Below are 22,866 nucleotides of genomic sequence, written 5' to 3'. Positions count from 1 at the left end.
GGAGGGAGGGAGGGAGGGAGGGAGGAAAATTCTTCCCACTCCCTGTGCAGTTTTGTCAATTAGAATCAACCCTTGCCCCATACTCTTCTTAAAACCTAAAGGAAAAATGACTGACAAAAGATGGGTTGCCTGTCCTTTTCTTTTTTAGGGCCAACAACAGTACAAGTGCAGTTTTGATCAGTGAAACTGCACTGCCAGAGGGGGGCATTCATACCCCTGTGTTGTCCCACTCCAAACTGACCCTCTGCAGCTTCTATCAGCATTGTTAAAACACTGGGAGGATCCAGTCATGGTTCTCTCAGTATCTCAACTAGTTGGACCCTGTGACAATGGGGAAAGAAAGGGGGAATTCAAACAATTTCAAAATTGCTTTATTTTATGGACAGTGCCATAGGCAAAAAGCACTGAATAAACAGCTCTGCTGAAAGCAATACTTTTATTTGTCTACAGTGATGCTATGCTTCCTATTGAAAGACATGACAGCAATTGGCAAAGATTCCACAAGAAGTAAATTCCTGAATTGCTGGAGCAGCTTCCCAGGGAACAGAAGAATGTGAACTTCTTAAACAAACTAGCATCCATGTATTGTTTCTTTATTAAGTTGTTGAGAACTTTAATTCACTACAACTTTAAGCAATGCCATCTGCTGAGTCTAGAGCAACACTAAGCATGGCTTAGTCAGGAATGCAAATTGCTGTCTAAAGAAAGGATTTTGCCATGTATGTTCTAGTCAGCTGGGAAGCCTTGCCTAAATCAGTCTCCCTGTTAAGGGATGTCACCTCCATTTTCCAAATGCATAAATCCCACAGAACAGGGTCAGCAGGATCTGTGAGTACCAAATGCTTCTTCACACAAAGAGTGATTAACACATGGAATTCACTGCCACAGGAGGTGGTGGCGGCTACAAGCATGGACGGCTTCAAGAGATAAACATATGGAGCAGAGGTCCATCAGTGGCTATTAGCCACAAGGTATAGACAGGAACTCTCAGTCTGGGGCAAGTGATGCACTGTATTCTTGGTGCTTGGGTGGACAATAGTGGGAGGGCTTCTAGTGTCCTGGCCCCACTGCTGGACCTCCTGATGGCACCTGCTATTTTTGGCCACTGTGTGACAAGAGTGTTGGACTGGATGGGCCATTGACCTGATCCAACATTGGCTTCTCTTATGTTCTTATGTTCTAAATGCTTGGGACAAACAAAAGGCCAGATACTGCCTTCATGTTCTCCAGAGAAGTTTCCCAGAGGCATCTGCATAACTACTGTTACAAACAGAATGCTGTATTAGATAGTCCTTTAGTCTTATTCAGCAAAGCAGTTTTTAGATGCAAATTATGGCTTGAATCCTCTGGTCTGTTTATGACACAGAAGGGCATTTCTAAAACAATGGTGGGAGGCCATTCCCACTGATTCATCCCCATTTTACTCCCTCTGCTGTTCATTAGGGCCTACTGATCCTGAGGAATAAAAAAATTCAGGGAGTTCAGTGAACTGCAGCAGGAGGGGGCAGCAGATAAAATCCCACGCTGCAAGCTCCTCTCCCCTTGTGGATTTCATAGGATACTGGTGGTGGTGGAACCTGCCATCAAGTCGCAGCCAATTTATGCTGACCCCATAGGGTGGTTTGCCATTGCCTGCCTCTGTGTCACGGCCCTGGACTTCCCTGGCAGTCTCCCATCCAAATACTAACCAGGGCTGAGCTGACCCTGCTTAGCTTCTGAGTTCTGATGAGATCAGGCTAGCCTGGCCCAACCAGGTCAGAGTTTAATAGAATACTAGTCGACATCTTTCATTGGATCTTCTCCAGTTGTTTTAATGTTTTATAGAGTCTTGTTCCCTATAATGGTCTTCTTCAGATACCATGAATCCCAGAAAAAATAAAATGTAACGGATTAATTTTTATTTCTAAGCTCAATCTTTAGCACTTAGGAAAGAAGGGAAATGTCTGGCAAAATATGTCATCTATGGAAAACAGCATCCATGACATTAACCATTCTCCAAATTTGTGGTTATTCCAAATATGAATCTGCTTTAATACCAAGGTATGCCATCTTGTTCAGTACTGTCTTCTCTGACTGGCAGTGGCTTCAAGGGCTCAAGTAGAAAAAGGTATTTCCCAGTACCTGCTATCTGAAATCCCTGAAGAGATTAGGAATTGAACCTGGAACCTTCTGTATGCAAAGCAGGTACTCCATCACTGAGCACCTCTGTACTTCATGTTCTCAATTAAACTGATTAACTGGCTCTAAAGTTATCTTACGTTATCTTACGTTATCTCTAATGTTATCATTCCACTGAAGCAGCAAGAATACATGGAAGCATTCTGACATGCAACTACTTTGGTGCATTCAGCAAGACACCGATCAGCTGCCATAAAAATATGAGGCATTTGGAAAGGTGCTCAGATTGCATTCCAGCATTTCACGTGATGGAAACAAAATACTAGCAGTGGTTATTATGTCTTAACCATCTGTAATTCAATTTGACCCTGTCCGGACAGAAAGATGGCTAATGGCTTTCAACAGTACCATGGGAAGGGGGGGATAGTTACATTTGTATTCAAACATAACTTTCAAGCCAGAGAAGTGGGGAGACAAATGGGGGGGGGGGAGATTGCCAGCAGCGTACACCACCCTTGTTATTATATCAGCTGAATTAGAGCTATTTTCAAAACTTTTCATGAGACATCTGAACAGCCAATTTCTAGACAGTCTTTATACAAAAGGATTCTCCTATGAAGTTTATACTCTAAATTACAATATTTTACAGATATGAGGAAGGATATGAGAAAGCACAACTCACAGGTAGACAACCTAAGTCTCACACTAACTTAGAGCTCCCTTCTTCAAACATCCATGAACAATTAATGAAAGATGCATATTAGTACCCATTGATAAATATGAGAATCACATACTTCAAGTCATATTTTCAGATTTCTAAAGAATTATTCTTACAAATCCTTGTACAGTAGTCTCTAGTAATTGTCTCTCTTCTCAGACCTTTGGCTCTCCTAACATTCAACAGCACAATGTTCTATCTTCAAGTGATGGTTTGTAGACTATCAATTATGAAATGCATATTACACCCTTCCTCCAAAACTATTTTTTCCTCACAACAATCATATGAAGTAGATTGAGCTAAGAGACAGTGACTATAGTGCCAAAGGTTACTCAGAGAGCTTCATGGCTAAGTGAGGATTTGAACCAAGGTCCACAGTCTGTCCAACAGTCTGGTTCACCTAATATTCAGAAGTCCTTGAAATGGCAAGTACTCCATTTCTGTCAAGTCTACTCCAGAACTTCTGCCCAATTACTTTTGCTCAGGATTCCTGTTCCAGGAACAGACAACAACAAACTTGCCTATTCTTGTTCCACAGCTAGCAACTAAGTGAAGCTCATTGTTCCGAGCTATCCCCGCCTGCCTCATGATTTCTCTGAAAGCGGATAATGTGGATAGACATCCTTTGTCAGGAACCAAAAGGTTGAGCTACTATAAAATAAAATAAAATGCAAATATTTATTATGCAATGTGCAGAATTTTAGGATTAAAAATTACATACATAGGATACCATTAAAAACTCAGTTCATAATATACAGCAGCAAGGTGAAGTTGCATGTCCAATAACACAGAATCACAATGATGGTTACACCAAAGGACCCAATGCATTTTGACACAAAGGGCCTTTTTCAGAGGTCAAAATTGTACTAACACATTTGGCCACCCACTGTTCATTACAAAAGAAAGATATTTAATCCAGAACTTCTGCCCAATTACTTTTGCTCAGGATTCCACTGGGGAGGGCGGGATATAAATGTGAATAAATAAATAAATATTTGAAAACTATTTCAAAAATATTTGAAAAATAAATAAATAAATATTTGAAAACTATTTCAAAAATATTTGAAAAATAAATAAATATTTGAAAACTATTTACCTTCCCGTCTCTGGTTTCTTCTCCAAGCTGTTGTCCTCTTTATTCTTCTCCATCTCCTGTAAAAGGGCCACTTGGATGGGAGTGTTTCTTCCATCACTACTTGTGCTACTTCTGTGCTGGGACATCCTGAAGTCAGACTGGGAATTGCGTTTCATGGCCTGGAGCTGAGCCAGTGGAACAATGTCACAGCCCTGTGGCCTATGCCACACTGTTTGCTGTGTGATGGCATTGTAGTAGTAGAAGCGGTTGTTGTTTTGGTCAAAGAGCTCCCACCACTGGTTTTCATCAGACTGCCGAACTTTGAGGTTGGGAGGTGGCTCCCAGCCACATTCACCAGTTGTCAAATTGACATACATTCGCTCCCGAGAACGTGGCTCAATGATCTCCACCCAATCAGAGCTGAGGGAAACACAATAATGTCATAGTTAGTCAAGTTTGAAAGTATGATAGTTTTTGTCAACACCACAGAAACTTTGGGACCTCTACCCTCCTTTATAAAATATACAGATTTTTGAATGTACCAGACCTGAATTAAGCCTACCAACCAGCATTATAACATAATTAGAGAAGGCGTGTGCATTAACAACTAATGTATTTATTGTGGCATAAGATGCTATGTGGTTGCCTTCAGCAGACCCCAGGTGAGCTCACTATCTGCCTTGATGGAAACAGCACAAAAAGAGTTTGATGAATATCATGGACCGCCCAAAAAGACAAATATGAATTCTAGATCAAATCAAGTCTGAACTCTCCCTAGAAGCTAAAGTGAATAAACTGAGAATATTTTACTTTGGTCACATTATGAGAAGACAGGAGTCACTGGAGAAGGCAATAATGCTAGAAAAAGATAAAGTAGGACTGCCAAGTGGGGGCGGATAAACCCCCGCTTCGGAGGCCCGATTCCCACTGCCGCAGAATCGGGCCCCAGAGGTGACGCAACCACGTCAATCACGTTGGGGGCGTGGCCCTGATCATCGGAGGGAAAACTCTATGGTTTCCCCTCCGACTATCGGGGCCACGCCTTCAACGTGAACGACGTCGCGCATCACTTCCGGTGACGTGCTGGCGGCACGCGACATCGATGGATGGCTCCCGGAGCACGGCGAGGCTCCCCCGCCGGTAAGAAAAATTGACTTGGCAACCCTAGGCAGCAGCAAAAGAGGAAGGCCCCACATGAGATGTATTGACTCAATAAAGGAAGCAAAGGGCCTTAGTTTGCAACACCTAAGCAAGGTTGTTAATGACAGGATGTTCTGAAGGTTATTAAATTATAGGGTTGCTATAAGTTGAAAGTGACTTGATGGCACATAACACAGAGACACACACAGACACAGACACAGAGACACACACACACAATGTTAAGAAATAGGTCGAGCCCAGAAAAGCTTAAGCATAATAAATGCTACTCAAAATGCAACATATAATTCAAGGTGAGTAGCCGTGTTAGTCTGTAGCAGCAACTCAAACAAGATACTTTTTGGGTGGTACCAAAAAATATCAACCTAATGGATACACACTTCAGAGCATCTGATGAAAAGAGCTCTGACTCATAAAAGGGTATGCTGGAATAGATTTGGTGAATCTTTAAGGTACTACAAGTCTCTTCTGTTTTAAAAACGTGCAATTGCAAACCACAATTTAACTAGCTCAGCTCTGTGTTAACCAGCTGGTTTAGTGGGAGTGCTGCTGTGTTTATATTCTACAGAACCCCAAGGAAACTTGACGCAAAACATGTCAGGGTATTGATATTTTGAAAAAAGATTTCTTCCCCCCACTGCACTATTTTTCTTTCATCCCATCACATAGCAAGCAAGTTGTACAAAGTGGTTCCCCATACATTTTGGAAAATGCTATGCCATTTACATGGGAACTCTTTATATAAATTACTTGCCATATGGAGCTTTTCTTATATGGCAGTCTTGCTGCAATCTGCATGTATGAGCAGTACCTCTGGCTGAACAAGTAAAGACTATAACACAAATTTGTACCCCAAAGCGCCTCCATACAAAAATAAAAGAGATACTAAGTTGTGTTTCTACACTTTAAACTTATCATTTGAACAAGATAAACTGCACATTTGTTGAAATGATGGGGGATTAGACAGAGCTAGCATTAAATTGTACTAGCAACCCGAGGTGGGGAGATGGAGTGGAAAGTGCTGTGAGAATTAATGTCTGGGAGCTTTTAAATACCAAAGCATTGTTCTCACAAGTGTAAACAACAGAAGCTCCAACTTTGTGTGACTTGAATGCTACTGCTTTGTCAGGGAAATTCTTAGTCCACTCACAGATTCTGTTTTGTCATATTCAACATGCCACAGAAAGGCATGCACAGCCCCCACTGAAACACTGTAAACTGGTCCTTTCTCTAACACAAAAACTTTAGAGTAGACCAAGAAGTTGCTGCAAAATATTCTGGATAATTACATAACACATGTTCTGTTTGCAGTTTCTACCAATATTGCCAACATTTTATCTTCTGCATAGGAGCAATGCAGACATTGCTATAATGCTCCAATGTTTTTCTAACCTGCGATCCAGTTTGGCCAATACGTTCAAGGATGGAATGTTAACATTACATTATAAAAACCATCACTATTTAGAAGAGTTAGATGGTCCAAAAGAGTGGAACAGGGTTTAAATCAACCCAAAGACCAAATGTGTTAAACCTGCTAATAGCTAATGCTAATAATTTGCCAGAAACTCTTCAGTCCTATGGCTTACTTGTCATCTCCATAAATTCTGTTTTACAGCAGCAATCTACTGCTCAACACAACCTGCTTAGAAACTTCAATGGATCATGGTTTGATGAAGAATGCCAAATGATAACATCTCAGTGAACAACATAAGAGACGCCAATGTTGGATCAGGCCAAAGGCCCATCCAGTCCAACACTCTGTCACACAGTGGCCAAAAATACCAGGTGCCATCAGGAGGTCCACCACTGGGGCCAGGACATGAGAAGCCCTCCCACTGTTGACCCCCCCCCCAAGCACCAAGAAGATAGAGCATCACTTGCCCCAGAGCCCCTATCTATACCTTGTGGTTAATAGCCACTGATGGACCTCTGCTCCATATGCTTATCTAATTCCCTTTTGGAGCCGTCCATGCTTGTAGCCGCCACCACTTCCTGTGGCAGTGAATTCCATGTGTTAATCACTCTTTGGGTGAAGAAGTACTTCCTTTTATCCGTTCTAACCTGGCCGCTCAGCAATTTCAGGGAGTGCCCACAAGTTCTTGTATTGTGAGAAAGGAAGAAAAGTACCTCTTTCTCTACCTGCTCTATCCCATGCATAATCTTATAAACCTCAACAGGGGTCATTTCGTAGAAAAAGAGCTAGGGGAACTCATTAGCATAACTCATTAGCATATGCCACACCCCCTGACATCACCGGAAGTGTGTCATAAGGCCACACCGCCTGACATCACCGGAAGTGTGTCATAAGGCCACACACCCCACCCCCAATGGTCCCGGCCGCCACCGCCAGCCTTGCAGCTCCACTGCCGAGCCCCATGAGGGGCCTGGCGGTGGACCTGCAAGGCCGGCGGGAGTGCAAGGAAGCCCCGCGAAGGCCCTTTTTTTATTATGATATTGGCTGATCTGTTTTCAATACCCTTCCTAATAATCCCCAGCATAGCATTTGCCTTTTTTATTGCAGTCACACACTGTCTCGACAACTCCAAGATCTCTCTTGATGAGTCTCTGCCAGTTCAGACCCCATCAATGTGTATTTATATTTAGGATTTTTTGCTCCAATGTGCATCACCTTGCACTTGGCCACATTGAACCCCATTTGCCATGTTGACGCCCACTTACCCATCCTTGACAGATCCCTTTGGAGTGCCTCACAATCCTCACTGGTTTTCACCACCCTGAACAACTTCGTATCATCCGCAAATTTAGCCACTTCACTGCTTACTCCCAACTCCAAATCATTAATGAACAAGTTAAAAAGCAGTGGACCAAGTACTGATCCCTGCGGTACCCCACTGCTTACCACCTTCCACTGAGAAAATTGCCCATTTATACTCACTCTCTGTTTTCTATTAATTAGCCAGTTTTTGATCCATAAAAGGACTTGACCTTTAAAAGGACTTGTCCTTTTATCCCATGATTTTTGAGCATACTTAGGAGCCTTTGATGAGGAACTTTATCAAAAGCTTTCTGGAAGTCAAGGTAAACAATATCTATTGGATCCCCCTTGTCCACATGTTTGTTCACCCCCTCAAAGAACATTAACAGGTTAGTGAGACAAGATCTTCCCTTACAGAACCCATGCTGAGTCTGCCTCAATAGGTTTTGTTCATCTATGTGCCTACTAATTCTTTCCTTAATAATAGTTTCCACCAATTTAACCGGTATCGACGTCAGACTGACTGGCCTGTAATTTCCCGGATCTCCTCTGGAACTTCCATGCTGGTTCCCTTCCAGTCCGGCTTCCGCCCTGGTCATGGGACGGAGACAGCACTGGTCGCCCTCACAGATGACCTCCGGAGGCATCTGGATTGGGGCGGGACGGTGGTGCAGCTTTTGTTAGATCTGTCGGCGGCATTCAACATGGTCGACCATCAGCTCCTCGCCCACCGCCTCACCGATGTGGGGATTCGGGGGCTGGCCTTGCAATGGCTTGTCTCCTTTCTCCAAGGTTGGGGACAAAGGGTGGCGCTTCGGGAGGAGAGGTCCTGAAGGCACCCACTAGTTTGTGGAGTGCCCCAAGGGGCAGTGCTCTCCCCAATGTTATTTAACATCTACATGTGCCCCCTTGCCCAGATTGCCCGGAGGTATGGGCTTGGGTGTCACCAATATGTGGATGACACCCAGCTCTATATGTTGTTGGGCGATCGGTCTGGCTCTACCCCGGAAGATCTGGACTGGGCATTGCAGGACGTGGCGGGATGGCTTAAGCTGAGTCGTCTGAAACTGAATCCGACGAAGACGGAGGTCCTTTGCCTGAATCGGAGTGGCTCGCGGTTAGGGGCCCCTCTTCTGGCCTTCGGTGGGGCGCCACTGGTGCCAGCACCGAGGCTCAGGAGTTTGAGTGTGCTCCTGGATGCTTCATTGACTATGGAGGCCCAGGTAGCGGCCACTGCCAAGGCAGCCTTTTATCACCTTCAGCTGATTAGACAGTTGGTGCCCTTCCTCAAGCGCAATGATCTGGCTTCAGTGATCCACGCTATGGTCACCTCAAGGCTAGACTACTGCAATGCTCTCTACATGGGGCTGCCCTTGAGGCAACTTCAGAAGCTGCAGCTGGTGCAAAATGCGGCAGCCAGGTTGTTGATGGGTCTCCCCAGGTGGGACCACATCCAGCCTGTGCTGAAGTCATTGCACTGGCTTCCAATAGTGTTCCATATTCAATTCAAGGTGCTAGTTTTGACCTTTAAAGCCCTAAATGGTCAGGGGCCTGCCTGCCTACCTGAGGGACCGCCTTTCCCCGTACATTCCTCCAAGAGCACTGCGGTCTGGATCACACCGCCTGCCCCCCCCGGGCCTAGGGAGGCCAGGTTGATGGTCACCAGGACTATGGCGTTCTCCCTGGTGGCGCCAACGCTGTGGAGCGAGCTCCCTAATGAAATTAGAGCGCTATGGGACCTCCAGCAGTTCCGTAGAGTAGTGAAAACTGAGCTGTTTCACCAAGCATTCAAATAAGAACTGCACTGGCTGGGTCACACCAGCACTTTACCACAGGACGCTGCCGTACTTATTTAGTTTTACTGTATTTATTTAGTTTTACTGTTAAGGGAGCGGTGACGCAGGCTGTAAATGCAGCCTGCATTAACATCTGGCCAAACAACTGTTCGAGCCCCACCGTGGCCGGAGTGAGCTCCCGGCCTACGTCCTAGCTCCCGCCCACCCAGCGGTTCGAAAGCCTGTTAAAGAGCGAGTAGATAAATGGGGACCTACCCTTAATAGGGTAGGGGGCACCTTCCTCTCCTGAGGTGTGTGGTGTGCGGCGGAACAGCGGTAATGGCGGCGAGACGGCGGAGTCCAGGCGGCAGAGACGATGTGGTGCGGCGCGGCGACTGAAGCCAGAAGAGTGATCCCTGGTGGCCAGCGGTGAAACATCAGAAGCGGCCATCACCAGCAGCAGAGGCACGGGAAGACGTCATCTCCCGGCGCGGCAGAGCCTACTGGACATAGCCAGGGCCAGGGAGAGCGGATTCGCGCATCGAAAAGCAGCCACCGCCGGAAGCACCACAAAGAAACGTCCCGCTGGACTGAAGGACCGAGAGACATCTGAAGCCGAAGATGCCGGAGGCCGGAAGAAAGAACCGTCACCACCTGGGTGCTGGTAGGCGGACCCAACCCCTCTGAGAAAGTGGCCGTGGTTAGGGACTGTAACATGTAACTAGCACTACTAAAATTGTAAACTGCCCAGAGACCCCCATGGGGGGGGGGGTTTAGGGCGGTATATAAATCGAATAAATAAATAAATAAATGGGGGTGGAACTGGTTTGGAATGTTTTAAAACTTAGGGTTACATTTTAGTTCTTTCAGAACTCTCGGATGTATGCCATCTGGGCCTGGTGATTTATCAGTTTTTAAGTTGTCTATCAGTTTTAGGACCTCCTCTCTCATCACTTCAATCTGATTCAGGTCCCTTCTGAAATCATTGGTTCTGGAGTGGTCAAGCACTTCTCATCTTCCACAGTGAAGACAGAGGCAAAAAATGCATTTAGCTTCTCAGCCATTTCCCTATCATCCTTCAGTACTCCTTTTACCCCTTGATCACCCAAGGGCCCCACTGCCTCCCTGGCTGGTTTCCTGCTTCTAATGTATTTGAAGAAAGTTTTATTGTTGGTCTTTACGTTTTTTGCTATATTCCTTTTTTGCCTGCCTGACCACAGACTTGCATCTGTTACTTTATGTGCCTCTATTGTCTATGTTGTAGTAGTAATGAACCCATCCCCCCATCCAGATATCATCATCTGATTCCCCCCCCCCCAAAGTATAGTTACTTATAAGAAAAAGTTCCAATGAAATGAAAATTGGGATAATGGCAATTCTAGGCCATTATTGTGGGTACTTTTGTTGACAGGAGCCAATCTCTTAAAAGCCCTTTGTGTTTTTACGACATATCAATCCCCCCCGCCCCCACCAACAAAAGATAATCCCATCTGATTAGCAAAACTGGCAACCTGTTAGCCCAAATGAAATTGAAGGCCTAGTTAAGCAACTGAAATCAGGAAAGGCGCTTGGCCTCGATGGGCTTATGCACGAATTATTCCAAAAGCATCTAGAATGGTGGGCACACACACCCTTGCCACCCTCTTAATAGATAAATTTGGAATCATGCCTGAGTCATGAACTAATGCCATAGTAGTGTCAATCTTTAAAATAGGAGATGCTAACCAGAAAACTTTTTCTTATCTGCAGTCTATACTCCTCAACTAGTTTCCAAGTTTGCTACAACCTTCTTGGTTATTTAACACACTCAATTCCATCAACCCATGGGATTGAACAGGGATGTATTTTGGCCCCATACCTATTTATATTTATGAATGATCTAAATCACACTTTAAGAACAGTGGATGGTCTCTTCCCTAAGCTTGGCCCATATCCTGTTTATCTGTTACTTTATGCAGATGACACAGTAGTGTTATCTCACTCTCAGAGGGGCCTTAAGCACCTCCTGTCAGCGTTTCTTTCCTACTGCAAGTCCAACTTATTATCTGTAAATTCTGAGAAATTTAAAATAATGGTGTATCAAAGGAAATCCTGTGGAACGTTAGGCACTTTAAATATCTAGGGATACATTTTCAATATAATAACAGCTGGATTGCTCAGAGGAAATATGCAATTAATCTAGCCAAACGTAGTTTGTCCGCAGTTATTCACTTTTCCTATGTGAAGGGTACCCAGCTTGTTCCTGCTCCCATTCGAGTTTTCAATGCTAAATTGGTATTCCATTATTATATGGAATCCCCATCTGGATTAGTGCCTTTAGTCACTCTGTTGAACAAGTACAGACATTGCTTTTGCACTGTATTTGGGGGCTCCAAATTGTATAGGTTACACAGCCTTGTGTTTGGAAACAGGGCAGAGCCTTTAAGAAAGTAGAGCCTGGCTCTCAACCCTGACATTTTGGCTTTATCTCCACCTCAGGGTGGAATCCCTAGTTACTAGGTACATGTTGACTGACTCTTTTACAAATACCTGGGTCTGCTGAATAAAGCAAAAAATTAGACTCTCTCCTCATATTAGGGGAATTTCAAGCCTTTAGACTGTTGAGACAGACACTTTTGGACGCTGAGAAGCAATCTCTGAATTCTTTAGCAAACAGGATATGCTCTCCAATGATGTTTGGTATTATGCTGGAGCAGGGAATTTTAGCCTCTTATTTCTCTCCTTTAACTTCTCTACAAGTACGACAAGCTTTTATGCTTGCTAGGATCAATGCCCTCCCTACAGCAGTCCTTCTTGGAAGATTCTGAATTATCCCCTACTCTCAAAGACTTTGTATATGTAAATCTGGAAGTCCTGAATCTGTTCCCCATGTATTACTATATTATGACTTTTATGCCAATTTGTGTCACTCTCTAATCAGTCCACTTTTGTGTAAGCTGAAAGGGCACTCTGATGAGAGGTTTGTCTTGTATCTTTTATTATAGTGGAGCCCTCATGTCACTACCTTGGTAGCAAGGTATCTGTTAACTGCTATGAGAATCTGGGAACGTAAGGTAAAGCAATGTGAAGAGGAACTTCCCCCCTGTAATGTTTTGATTGTAGCGATATGTTTTTATCTACGCCAATAAAGGTATTACTTATTTACATTAAGAGCTTTTTTTGTAGAAAAAGCCCTGCAGGAACTCATTAGCATAATAGGCCAACCCAACAGCAGAAACTCATTAGCATATTAGGCCACACACTCGACAGTGCAGCTCAGTAGCATATTAGGCCACACCCCTGCCTCCCCTTGGCTTGCCTGGGCGGCCCGCGGTTGCGGGGAGCCCGGACAAGCCGGCCTTTGGACAGGCCAGGGAAGGCACAGGGGGGTATTTAAATGCCTCCCTAATCCTTCCAGCCCCCCCTGGCCCGCCAGCCTCGGAGTCGCGGGGGGGGGGGATCGCTCTCCAGGCCTTCCCTTTATAGCCACGCACACAGAGGTTTTGGCTGTAGTGGGCGTGGCCAACTCTGAAGCCAGCCAGAACTCCATTCCTGTGCGTTCCTGCCCCAAAATAGCCCTGTTTACAATATAAAAATTATAATTTCAACTATTATAAATGGTCAGATTTTCTAAAATGTTCAGCAAGAATGCCATTTTCAAAGGCCCGTAGGCCTCCTCATTTGGTTCCTAGGCTTAATTCTTTGCACCATCTATGAGTGTTCCACATTCAAAGTGTTTCACTAAGTGCAGCATTTGCTGATATGTACTTTATGGGATTCTAACACAGGAGAGTCCTAGTGCAATCCTAAACAGAGTTACAATCCTAAAACCATTGAAGTCAGTGGTTTTGTAAGACTTCTCTGCTCAGGGTGGCAAGTATATGCCTGTTTTGCTGGCAACATGCTGCTGTGTTTTACCCAGAATCTTGATTCTGCAGTAATTATGGGAGTGCACTGCCATGACAATTACAGTATTTTGGAGAAAGATGCTGAGTGATAATAAAATTGAAACTGCCATGTTATCCCTTCCTCTTACTCCTGTTTCAAAACATACCTTTAGAACACCTAATATGAAAGTGTTTTCCCTGGGGAAAAATAATCATTGAGATATCTAAACTCCGGTTTTGGGGTCTCCTGGAGAGTACCAGGCTGCTGTGAGGGGGTCACCCACCACTCTGCCACCCACTGTACTTTATCTGTTCACTAGGATGTTAATATTTAAAACTCCTTGGCAGGACACTCTATCAGGTCTCATGAAAATGGTTTGCCCATTTACTTGCCCATCTGCTAAAAGACTCCCACTTTCACCAATAGTGAAATGTGTGCACCTCAAGTGGTTAAGACGCTGAACTGCCGGCTGTGGAAGGTCGGTAGTTCAGCAGTTCGAGACCCAAGTGTGCCGCATGACGGAGTGAGCTCCCATCTCTAGTTCCAGCTCTTCTAGCAGTTCGAAAGCAAGAAATTGCAAGTAGATAAATAGGTATCACTTCAGAGGGAAGATAACAGCGTTCCGTGCGCCTTGGTGTTTAGTCATGCTGGCCACATGACCACGGAAATGTCTTCGGAAAACGCTGGCTCTTCGGCTTTGAAACGGAGATGAGCACTGCAACCCTACAGTCGGATTCGACTGGCTTTCGAGCAAGGGAACCTTTACCTTTACCTTTCTTTTCTGTCAGATTTTGGAAGGCATGTATTCAGTTACAAATAGAACATTAAAATATTGCCATTTGCATCATTATTGTTTAGTTCTGAAGTATTTAATGATAGGGCAGGAAGAAACCCCATAGTCTAGATAACACCTTTTATCCTGTGAAAATCACACATAAAGGAAGCAACTGCATGGGGCTTTCTGGGGGACTAGATGAACTCATTCAGTACATTTGATCTCTTCAGTCTGCATACTCGATAGGTCTTAGTTTCACTGGGTCCATTGCCTTTCAGCAGGACAGACAAAAAACACAGTGGGACTCAAACTGACAACACACAATGCAGCCATGTGTCTCATTGTATCTTTTTCAAGGGATTTTTTTTGCACATATGTCCAGTTGGTACTAAAACAGAAGTCGCTCCCATGTAATCAAGCCCTAAGATTTATCTGCCTCCTCTAAGGTTGCTAAAGTCATACCTATTTTAAATAATTGTACTTTATTGTAGGATGCATAAAACTAAATAAAACCAATGGGAATTCAGGAATTCCTGTGCAACACTCATTCAGTTCAAAGGGAACAGTGTAATAAAAGTAGTTTAGGAGTTTAAGCTAATTATTCTCAGATCTCTTAAAGTCTCAATGGTTGAGCAAAGTAACCTTAATCTCCAAGGTGGTTTGCCATAAAAATAATCAATCAGGCCATCTTTTTTCTAGAGTAAACATTTCTTCTTCTTTTCTGCTCTAAGCATGTGTTTTCTTTTAAAACCGTGGAAAATTTAATACTTCTGCAAAAATGCAGAAAAATGCAGCCATACATTCTTAACTCCAGTCACCAGATCATAAAAACCCACCTACCTTACAAGAGCTAGCAATCATGGTTTAGTTGGCCTGTGGAAAGTTTACAGGAACACGCCTGCACTGATACCATTCAGATACAAGGTATCCCTGTGTACACTAGAAGCTACACAATAAAAGAGAGAGCTTCTTGGCCACAAAAGCTTCATTTGGCTGGTATCTGGCTTGTTTTCTTTGCAGCAAGCACGTGATACTATATAGATAACGAAGAACTCCATACATGGATTTTGGTGTGGCTTCAGGTACCTGTAAACCAATATACAGCAGCATGTAGTCTGGGAGAAGATCAACTATAGGACAAAGAATTTCCAGAACAGAGACCATGGATTCTTGTCACATGCAGCTCAGGAGTTAGACAAAGATGAAAAAGCCAAACAGAGAACCAGCAGTTGAAGAAAGCTCTGGCTCACTTGTTGGGGGCGCTTTCCCCCATCATCACTGATACTGTGGGGTATCTTGCTAACAGTTTTGTGAATTGTGAGTTAGTAATCTTTCCCCATCAACTGGAGTATATCACAGACTATTCTGCTGTAACTCAGGAAAATATCCCATCTCCAAAATAAGGTGCTGGGGAAGATGGTTCCTTTGCTTGACTCACGGTGATTCTCTACCATGCTCAACAACTGTGTTCATGGTAATGGCCATTCAATTCTCTAAGCACTACCAGCAGTACTGCTAAAAGCCCAGGAACTTCTCAGCGATGAAGTTGAGAAGTAAACAATACAGCACTGAGGTACACAGCATACCTGTAAGTACCAACTATCTCATTCTGCTTTCTTGCCCAATCTCCCCTAATAGTGAAAGGATGCAAAAAGCTCCTCAGAGAGTTAAATTCGAGATTATGTAGAGTTTACACACAGACTGGCTACAGACAGAAGATACAAAGCTAAATCTTGTGGACAGTAAAAGTTCAGCTGTCCTCCACATTATCTTGGCAAACATTTGGTTTCAGTCCTGTTTGCCAAATGGTGTAGAAATGGGGGGGGGGGAGAAAACTGGTGGATAAGAGGGATAGTTCTCCTATGCCTCCCTTCCCAAGAGTGGGGTGTTTGCGTTTGTTTATTGTGACCTTCTGGGGTTGGTGACAGAACCAAGGGGGGCTTTCAAAAATTAATGAGGGGGTTAGTTAGAGGGAAGAACTGGTGGGTGGGAGAAAGAGTTAAACTTCCTCCCAGTGAATTGTCCCCTGTTAGGCTTTTACTTGCCCCCATGTTAGATTTAGAAAGAGAACACAGGTTCTCCTGAAACAAGCAATTTGAGTTTTATGTTTATGTTCACATTTCCCATATAACTTTTAAATGATATTATGTTATTTATAATAATTGCTATGAAGTTCTGATGACTTCTTTCAATTTGCAGTTTACAAATCAGATTCAAAACAACTGCCTCAGAACCATTACTTGGCACAAACTGTAAATAAATGCTGATTCACACACATATAGAGTCTGCAGAACAAATAATTGTGCAAAGACGAGAAAGCGCACAGTAGCATGACTACAGGGAAACTGTAGTGTATAAGAAGACTCAGAGATATTTAAAAGCAGCACAGTTGATCAAAGGGCTATTAATAACTTCAATGAGCTCTCCCCTCCTCCCCCCCAGGGCCTTGTGCCTGTATGAACAAGAAACCAACCAATCCAATGCTCAGCTGGATAGCAAGCCAGGTAATCACATCATGTAGTGATGACCTGGCACCTGGACCTAACAGGCTCTATTCTTGGCCCATAAAGGGGTTACTAAGCCTGTGAATGTAATTCCTGCCCTATAAACTCCAACTTCTTAATCATGCTTTTGGAATTTCATATCATTCCTAAAATACTAGAATGGTTATCCACAAAAACAAAACTGGAAAAGACTCTGACCTAGTGCCAGGCCTCTTATACTTAAATTCCTCCCAGATGAGGGTGCAGCCTCTTCTTGCAAACCTGTAGATTCCACAAGCGCCATAAGCAGCTTTTCCATAGATGAACTGCTTTTCCAAGGGCCCAATATTTACTCTAAATCCAGCAGCAGCATCTGCCAATCTCCTGCTTGTCTGTGGCAAACAGCACCTGTTCAATCTCCTTCTCTCTCTGGAGAGTCATGCATTATTAACATGCAGGTATGAAATCCCTGCCCTCAGCACTCCTCCATTCTCCTAATCTGAATTCTACTAAGATCTAGAAAAGAGAGAAGCAGACCTGCGTATATTCTGCATGCCCATGGCCTACAACTGTTTGTAAGGAAGAGGCAATGCATGCAGACTTTACAAATAAAGCCAAGGATAGTGTCTGGGATAAATGTGGGTTTTAATTCATATGTTCAACTGTACATTTATTTATGTACTTCATTTGTATCCTACCTTTCTCCCCAAAGAGGGACCCAAGGAGGCTTATAACATTCTCCTCTCCTCCATTTCATCCTCACAACAACTAGGGTTGCCAGACCCCCAGTCAGGGTGGGGGTTCCCTCAATTTTGGGGGCCAGCCACCAGGGCCACTGCCTTGATGTGGCGAAGGGGCTTGCGTGGTTCAACAAGGCTGTGGGCTATGCCAAGGAGGGCCACCCAGGACAGACTGGCCACAGCAGAGAACTCAGACCAAGTGTGATCCACTGGAGAAGGAAATTGCAACCCACTCCAGTATCCCTGCCAAGAAAACCTCATGGACAGTAACAAAAGGGTAAAAGATATGATGTAGGAAGATGAGCCCCTCAGGTTGGAAGGTGTCCAATGTGCTACTGGGGAAGAGCAGAGGGCAAGTACAAGTAACCCCAGAAAGAGTGAAGTGGCTGGGCCAAAGCCGAAAGGACACTCAGTTGTGGACATGTCTGAGGGTGAAAGGAAAGTCCGATGCTGCAAAGAACAATACTGCATAGGAACCTGGAATGTAAGATCTATGAATCAAGGTAAGCTTGACATGGTAAAAAATTAGATGACAAGACTGAACATCGACATCTTGGGAATCAGTGTACTAAAGTGGACAGGAATGGGTGAATTTAACTCAGAAGACCATTATATCTACTACTGTGGCCAAGAATCCTGTAGAAAAAATGGTGTGGCCTTTATTGTCAACAAGAGAGTGCAAAGGGCAGTAATGAGATACAATCTCAAAAATGTGAAAAATGTGGGGAAAAAATCTCAGCACATGTGAAAGGGATCTAGGTGTTCTGGTTGATCACAAGCTAAACATGAGCCTGCAGTGTGATGTGGCTGTGAAGAAAGCTAATGCAATCTTAGGATGCATTAACAGAAGCATTGTGTCCAAATCAAGGGAGGTGGTAGTTCCGCTCTATTCTGCTATTCTGCTATTCACATGGAATACTGTATCCAGTTTTGGGCACCACATTTTAGGAAGGATGTTGACAAGCTCGAGCGTGTCCAGAAGAGGGTAACCAGGATGGTGAGAGGGTTGGAATCCAAGTCTTATGAGGAAAGGCTGAAAGAGTTGGGTATGTTTAGCCTGGGAAAGAGAAGGCTTAGAGGGGACATAATTGCAGTCTTCAAGTATTTGAAGGGCTGTCATGTAGAAGATGGAGCGGATCTATTCTCTCTTGCTCCGGATTGCAAGACTAGATCTAATGGGTGGAAATTACAAGGGAGTCGATACCGGCTAAATATCAGGAGAAACTTCCTAACTGTAAGGGTTCCTTCCAACTCTAACATTCTATGATTCTATGATTCTATGACAGAATGATCTCAGTCCGAATCCAAGGCAAACCATTCAACATCACAGTAATCCAAGTCTATGCCCCAGCCACTGATGCAGAAGAGGCTGAAGTGGACCGGTTCTATGAAGATCTACAACACTTCATAGAACTAACACCAAAAAAAGATGTCCTCACCATCATAGGGGACTGGAATGCTAAAGTAGGAACGCAAAAGGTAACCAGAATAACAGACAAGTTTGGCCTTGGAGAACAAAATGAAGCCGGGCAAAGGCTAACAGAGTTTTGTCAAGAGAACACACTGATCATAGCGAACACCCTCTTCACACTGCTCATAGCGAACACCAATTAAGATTGCCGGGGAAAAACATCAACAACCTCAGATATGCAGATGATACCATTCTAATGGCAGAAAGTGACAAGAACCTAAAGAGCCTCTTGCTTACGGTAAAAGAGGAAAGCGCAAGAGTTGGCTTGAAACGCAACATCAAAAAAACTAAGATCATGGCATCCAGCCCCATCACTCCTGGCAAATAGAAGGAGAAGTCATGGAAGCAGTGATAGACTTCACGTTCCTGGGATCCAAGATCACTACAGACGGTGACTGCAGCCATGAAATTAAAAGACGCTTGCTCCTTGGGAGGAAAGCGATGGCACACCTAAACAGCATGATAAAAACCAGGGGAAATCCCACCCTCAAACACCCCCCTCCCACATTGATGTTGGAATCACGATGATGTCACCCAGAAGTGACGTCTTCATGCCAGGCATGTTGTGTGTTGATGCTCTAGCATTTTGGCCGAAATACTATGGTTACCATAGAGTTTTTGCCCAAAATGCTAGAGCGTCAACACATGATGTACCTGCTGTGATTACATTACTTCTGGGTGACACCATCATGCAAAAAGATCCTGGGACAGACCTGGGAACTTCCCACTAAAAGTCAAGTAAGACCCGGCAACCCTAACAACAACCCTGTGAGGTATGTTAAGTTGGGAATGTGTGACTGGCCCATGATTGCCCAGCAAGCTTCCATGGCAGAGTGGGGATTCGAATCTGGAACTTCCAGATCCTAGTCCGGCACTCTAAACACTGGCTCTCTCTCTTAAGTCACATGTATTTACTTCATGTATACCTATGGCAAAGTAAGTACCATTTATCTGCTATATATTTTATTCATTTATACCCTGCCTTTCTTCTCAATGGGGATCCAAGGTGGTTTACATAATTCTCCTCTTCTCCATCTCCCCCTCACAATAACCCTGTCAGGTAGGCTAGGCTGAGAGAGTGTGACTGGCTCAAGGTCACCCAGCAAGCTTCTATGGCATGAGTGGGGATTCAAACCTGGGTCTCCCAGATACTAGTCTGGCACTCTTAACCACTACACAGTTGTGTATGCGCTGGATGTAATGTCAGAATTACTCAGTGCCATGCAAAAAAACCCCAAGAGTATACTTATATTGCATGTATTCACTGCAACATGTGAACAGGACTACTGTGTCATGGTGGTGGCAGAGGTAAGAGCAAAAGTGCAGCAAAGCACAGCAAAAGTTGAATGACTATTCCATAAACAACTATTTGCAAGGCTGCTCCAAATATGACTATATTTAAACACCAGATAACAGTAAGCATCTTTTCATGTTTTTAAATCATTAAAACTGACCCAACATAGACAGGGAATGGTGTGTACACAGGGACCCACTAGGCCTGACCTTTTGAAAAACAACCTCTCTAAACCAAATCAGCCCATCTAAATATAGCTCTATAATCTATTCATTACAGGGAATCAAAGGCAATTTTCTGACTTCAGCTATTTCCTAATAATATGCATGCTGCCCCTGTTACTTGGACATGCACAACTTCTGCAAGATGTATGCTTAGCTTCTGCACCGACCCATATTTGGGCAATACTGGCCGTGACCACTACAAGACCAAACTAATGCCACGTTTTGTGATGCATATCCTTCTGGTGACCCAAGAGGGAGTGTCTTTGTTTGTGTGTAGGGGAAAAGCTGGGAGACCCCCCTCTCAAGACAGGAGGCCAGGATTTGGGCTGCCACCAGCAGTAGAATAATTTTGGGGATGGGGACCTGGAGAGGCTGAGGGGATGCTTAACAAAGAAAGAATGTTCTGAAGGAAGTTAACCCATTCCTTCCTTTTCTGTGGTAGAGATGCTGGGCAGTTAGAGGGTCATTGTGGATGCTCAAAGAAATGTTGCAAGTGCAATCCCTATTATGGATAAAATAAAGGAGTTTACTTAGAGACAAAAAGTAAAAAAAGTTCAGCTGAAGTTTTAGTACAGTTCAAACTTAGGGTGTCATAGACATTCAGAAAAAAACAAAGGAAAAGAGTAAGAGAACATAGCACTTAATGCTAGCAACCTTATTATCCAGCAATGGGCAGGGACAGAACAAAGTGGGCTGCGGGGGGGGGGGGGGGAGCTTTCCACAAGTTATTTGGATTTTGTAGCCCAATCCCACTGGTTTGGTTTCAGCAGGAAATGGGGTGATTCATCCCCTCACCTAGTGGTCATGTGGGATTTCATGCCTAATGTAGAGTTTGGAGGACCTGTCAGATTCTTCAAGCTATTGTGTTCCCCCCAGATCTGCCAGGCTTTGGGGCACCAATACCATTCCCCCTGGCCACGCCATCCACTTATCCACTGAGGCCTCCTGCCAGCTGGCAGCCTCCAGGGATGTTGTGACACAAATAAACCATTTCACTCTAGAAATTTCATTTAATTTTATTGGAAAGAGATTTTAGGAAAGGATGGTGGGACCCTGTCACCACAATCCTAGGCTAGTGTGGTGCTAGACAAGAAGCTGTAGAGAATATTTATATTTTTAAAAAAATAAGTTTTGATGCATTGATACAACCACAGTCAGCATGGTGTAGAAGTCAGAATGCCGGACTAAGAACTGGGACACACAGTTTGACTCTCCAGTCTGCCATGAAAGTTTGCAGGGTGACCTTGGACCAGTCACACACTCTCAGCCTAACCTACTTTACAGGGTTGTTGTGAGAATAAAATGGATGAATGGAGAATAATGTAAGCTGCATGGGGTCCCCGTCATGGAGAAAGGTCTAGGACAAGGAGGCAGTATCCCTTTCCCATTATTTTTCCTCTCAGCAACTGGTAATCGGTGGCATTCTGCTTCTGAACATGGAGGCTCCATTTAGCCATCAGGGCTATTGATAGACCCATGTTCCATGAATTTATTAAATTCCATTTTAATGCCAGTAAATAAGACCCAAGGGAGCATGGTCAGTGTGGAAAATACACAGGAAAATGATGTCTGACATACTACACCTACCTACATACAGGACTGTCCTTTCTTTTGGTTGCCAGCTCTGGATTGGGAAATTCTTGGAGATTTGGGGGTGGAGCCTGGTGAAGGGAGGGGCCTCAGAAGGATATAATGCCACCCGAAGGGTGGACTGAACTTTGTCATCTGGAGATGTAATTCTGCGAGATCTCCAGTCCACATCTGGAGGCTGGCAACCATACTACCAGTTTTCATGCTTACAGATTCGCAGTGAATCGGCAAACTGACCCATTGCCTCTACAATGAAGCTGTAAGACATTGCTTATTCCAAGACATGTATTTACCAGCACTTCTTTCAGAACTAGCCTTTTCAATCATATGCACAGCTCTGAGCACATTAACATTTTTAAAAAATGCTAACAAATGTCAACCCCGTTAGATTAAACCAAAGAAAAGGCAGTAAACCAAAGAAAAGGCAGAAAGAGACTAGCCTAAGAGCCTTATTACCACTAAGGAAAACAAATTCTAGCCTGTTGTCCTCCAGAGAATAATCTGTTGCCAGGACACGGTACCTGATGTACTGGAGGAATAAAATCTGACTCAATTTGCATGGTGGCAAATGAGAAGGGAGGGAAAATTGTTAAACCGGGCAGGATTTTTACAGTACCAGCCTAAGCAGAGTTATACCTTTCAAAGCCCATGGACTTAGACAGGTGTAATTCTGCCTATTATCATCATCATCATCATCATCATCACCACCATCATCCCACTTTTCTCCCTAATGGAGACCCAAAGTCACTTATCTCTTCATTCTTCCCTCCCCCATTTTATCCTTACAGCCATCACCACCCTGTGAGACATGTTTGACCGAGAACCTGATGGCTCCAGCAGATTTCCACGGCAGAGTGGGGAT

At 44.1% G+C, this 22,866-nt stretch overlaps 1 protein-coding gene across 1 annotated transcript in view; it reads right to left on the bottom strand.

Moving 5' to 3' along the window:
- The window catches only part of LOC107107870 (rho GTPase-activating protein 39-like), a 126,290-nt gene that overhangs the window by 46,954 nt on the left and 56,470 nt on the right, over positions 1–22,866 (bottom strand). Inside the window, exon 2 of the mRNA XM_015408230.1 lies at positions 3,933–4,331. Coding sequence (XP_015263716.1) covers positions 3,933–4,331 — 399 coding nt within the window. The remainder of the gene's footprint in view (positions 1–3,932; positions 4,332–22,866) is intronic.

The sequence above is a fragment of the Gekko japonicus genome, unplaced genomic scaffold (assembly GCF_001447785.1).
Source record: "Gekko japonicus isolate JY-2015 unplaced genomic scaffold, Gekko_japonicus_V1.1 scaffold211, whole genome shotgun sequence".
NCBI lineage: Eukaryota > Metazoa > Chordata > Lepidosauria > Squamata > Gekkonidae > Gekko > Gekko japonicus.
Note: the sequence above shows the minus strand (reverse complement) of the source record. Positions and strands in the feature narration are given on the sequence as shown.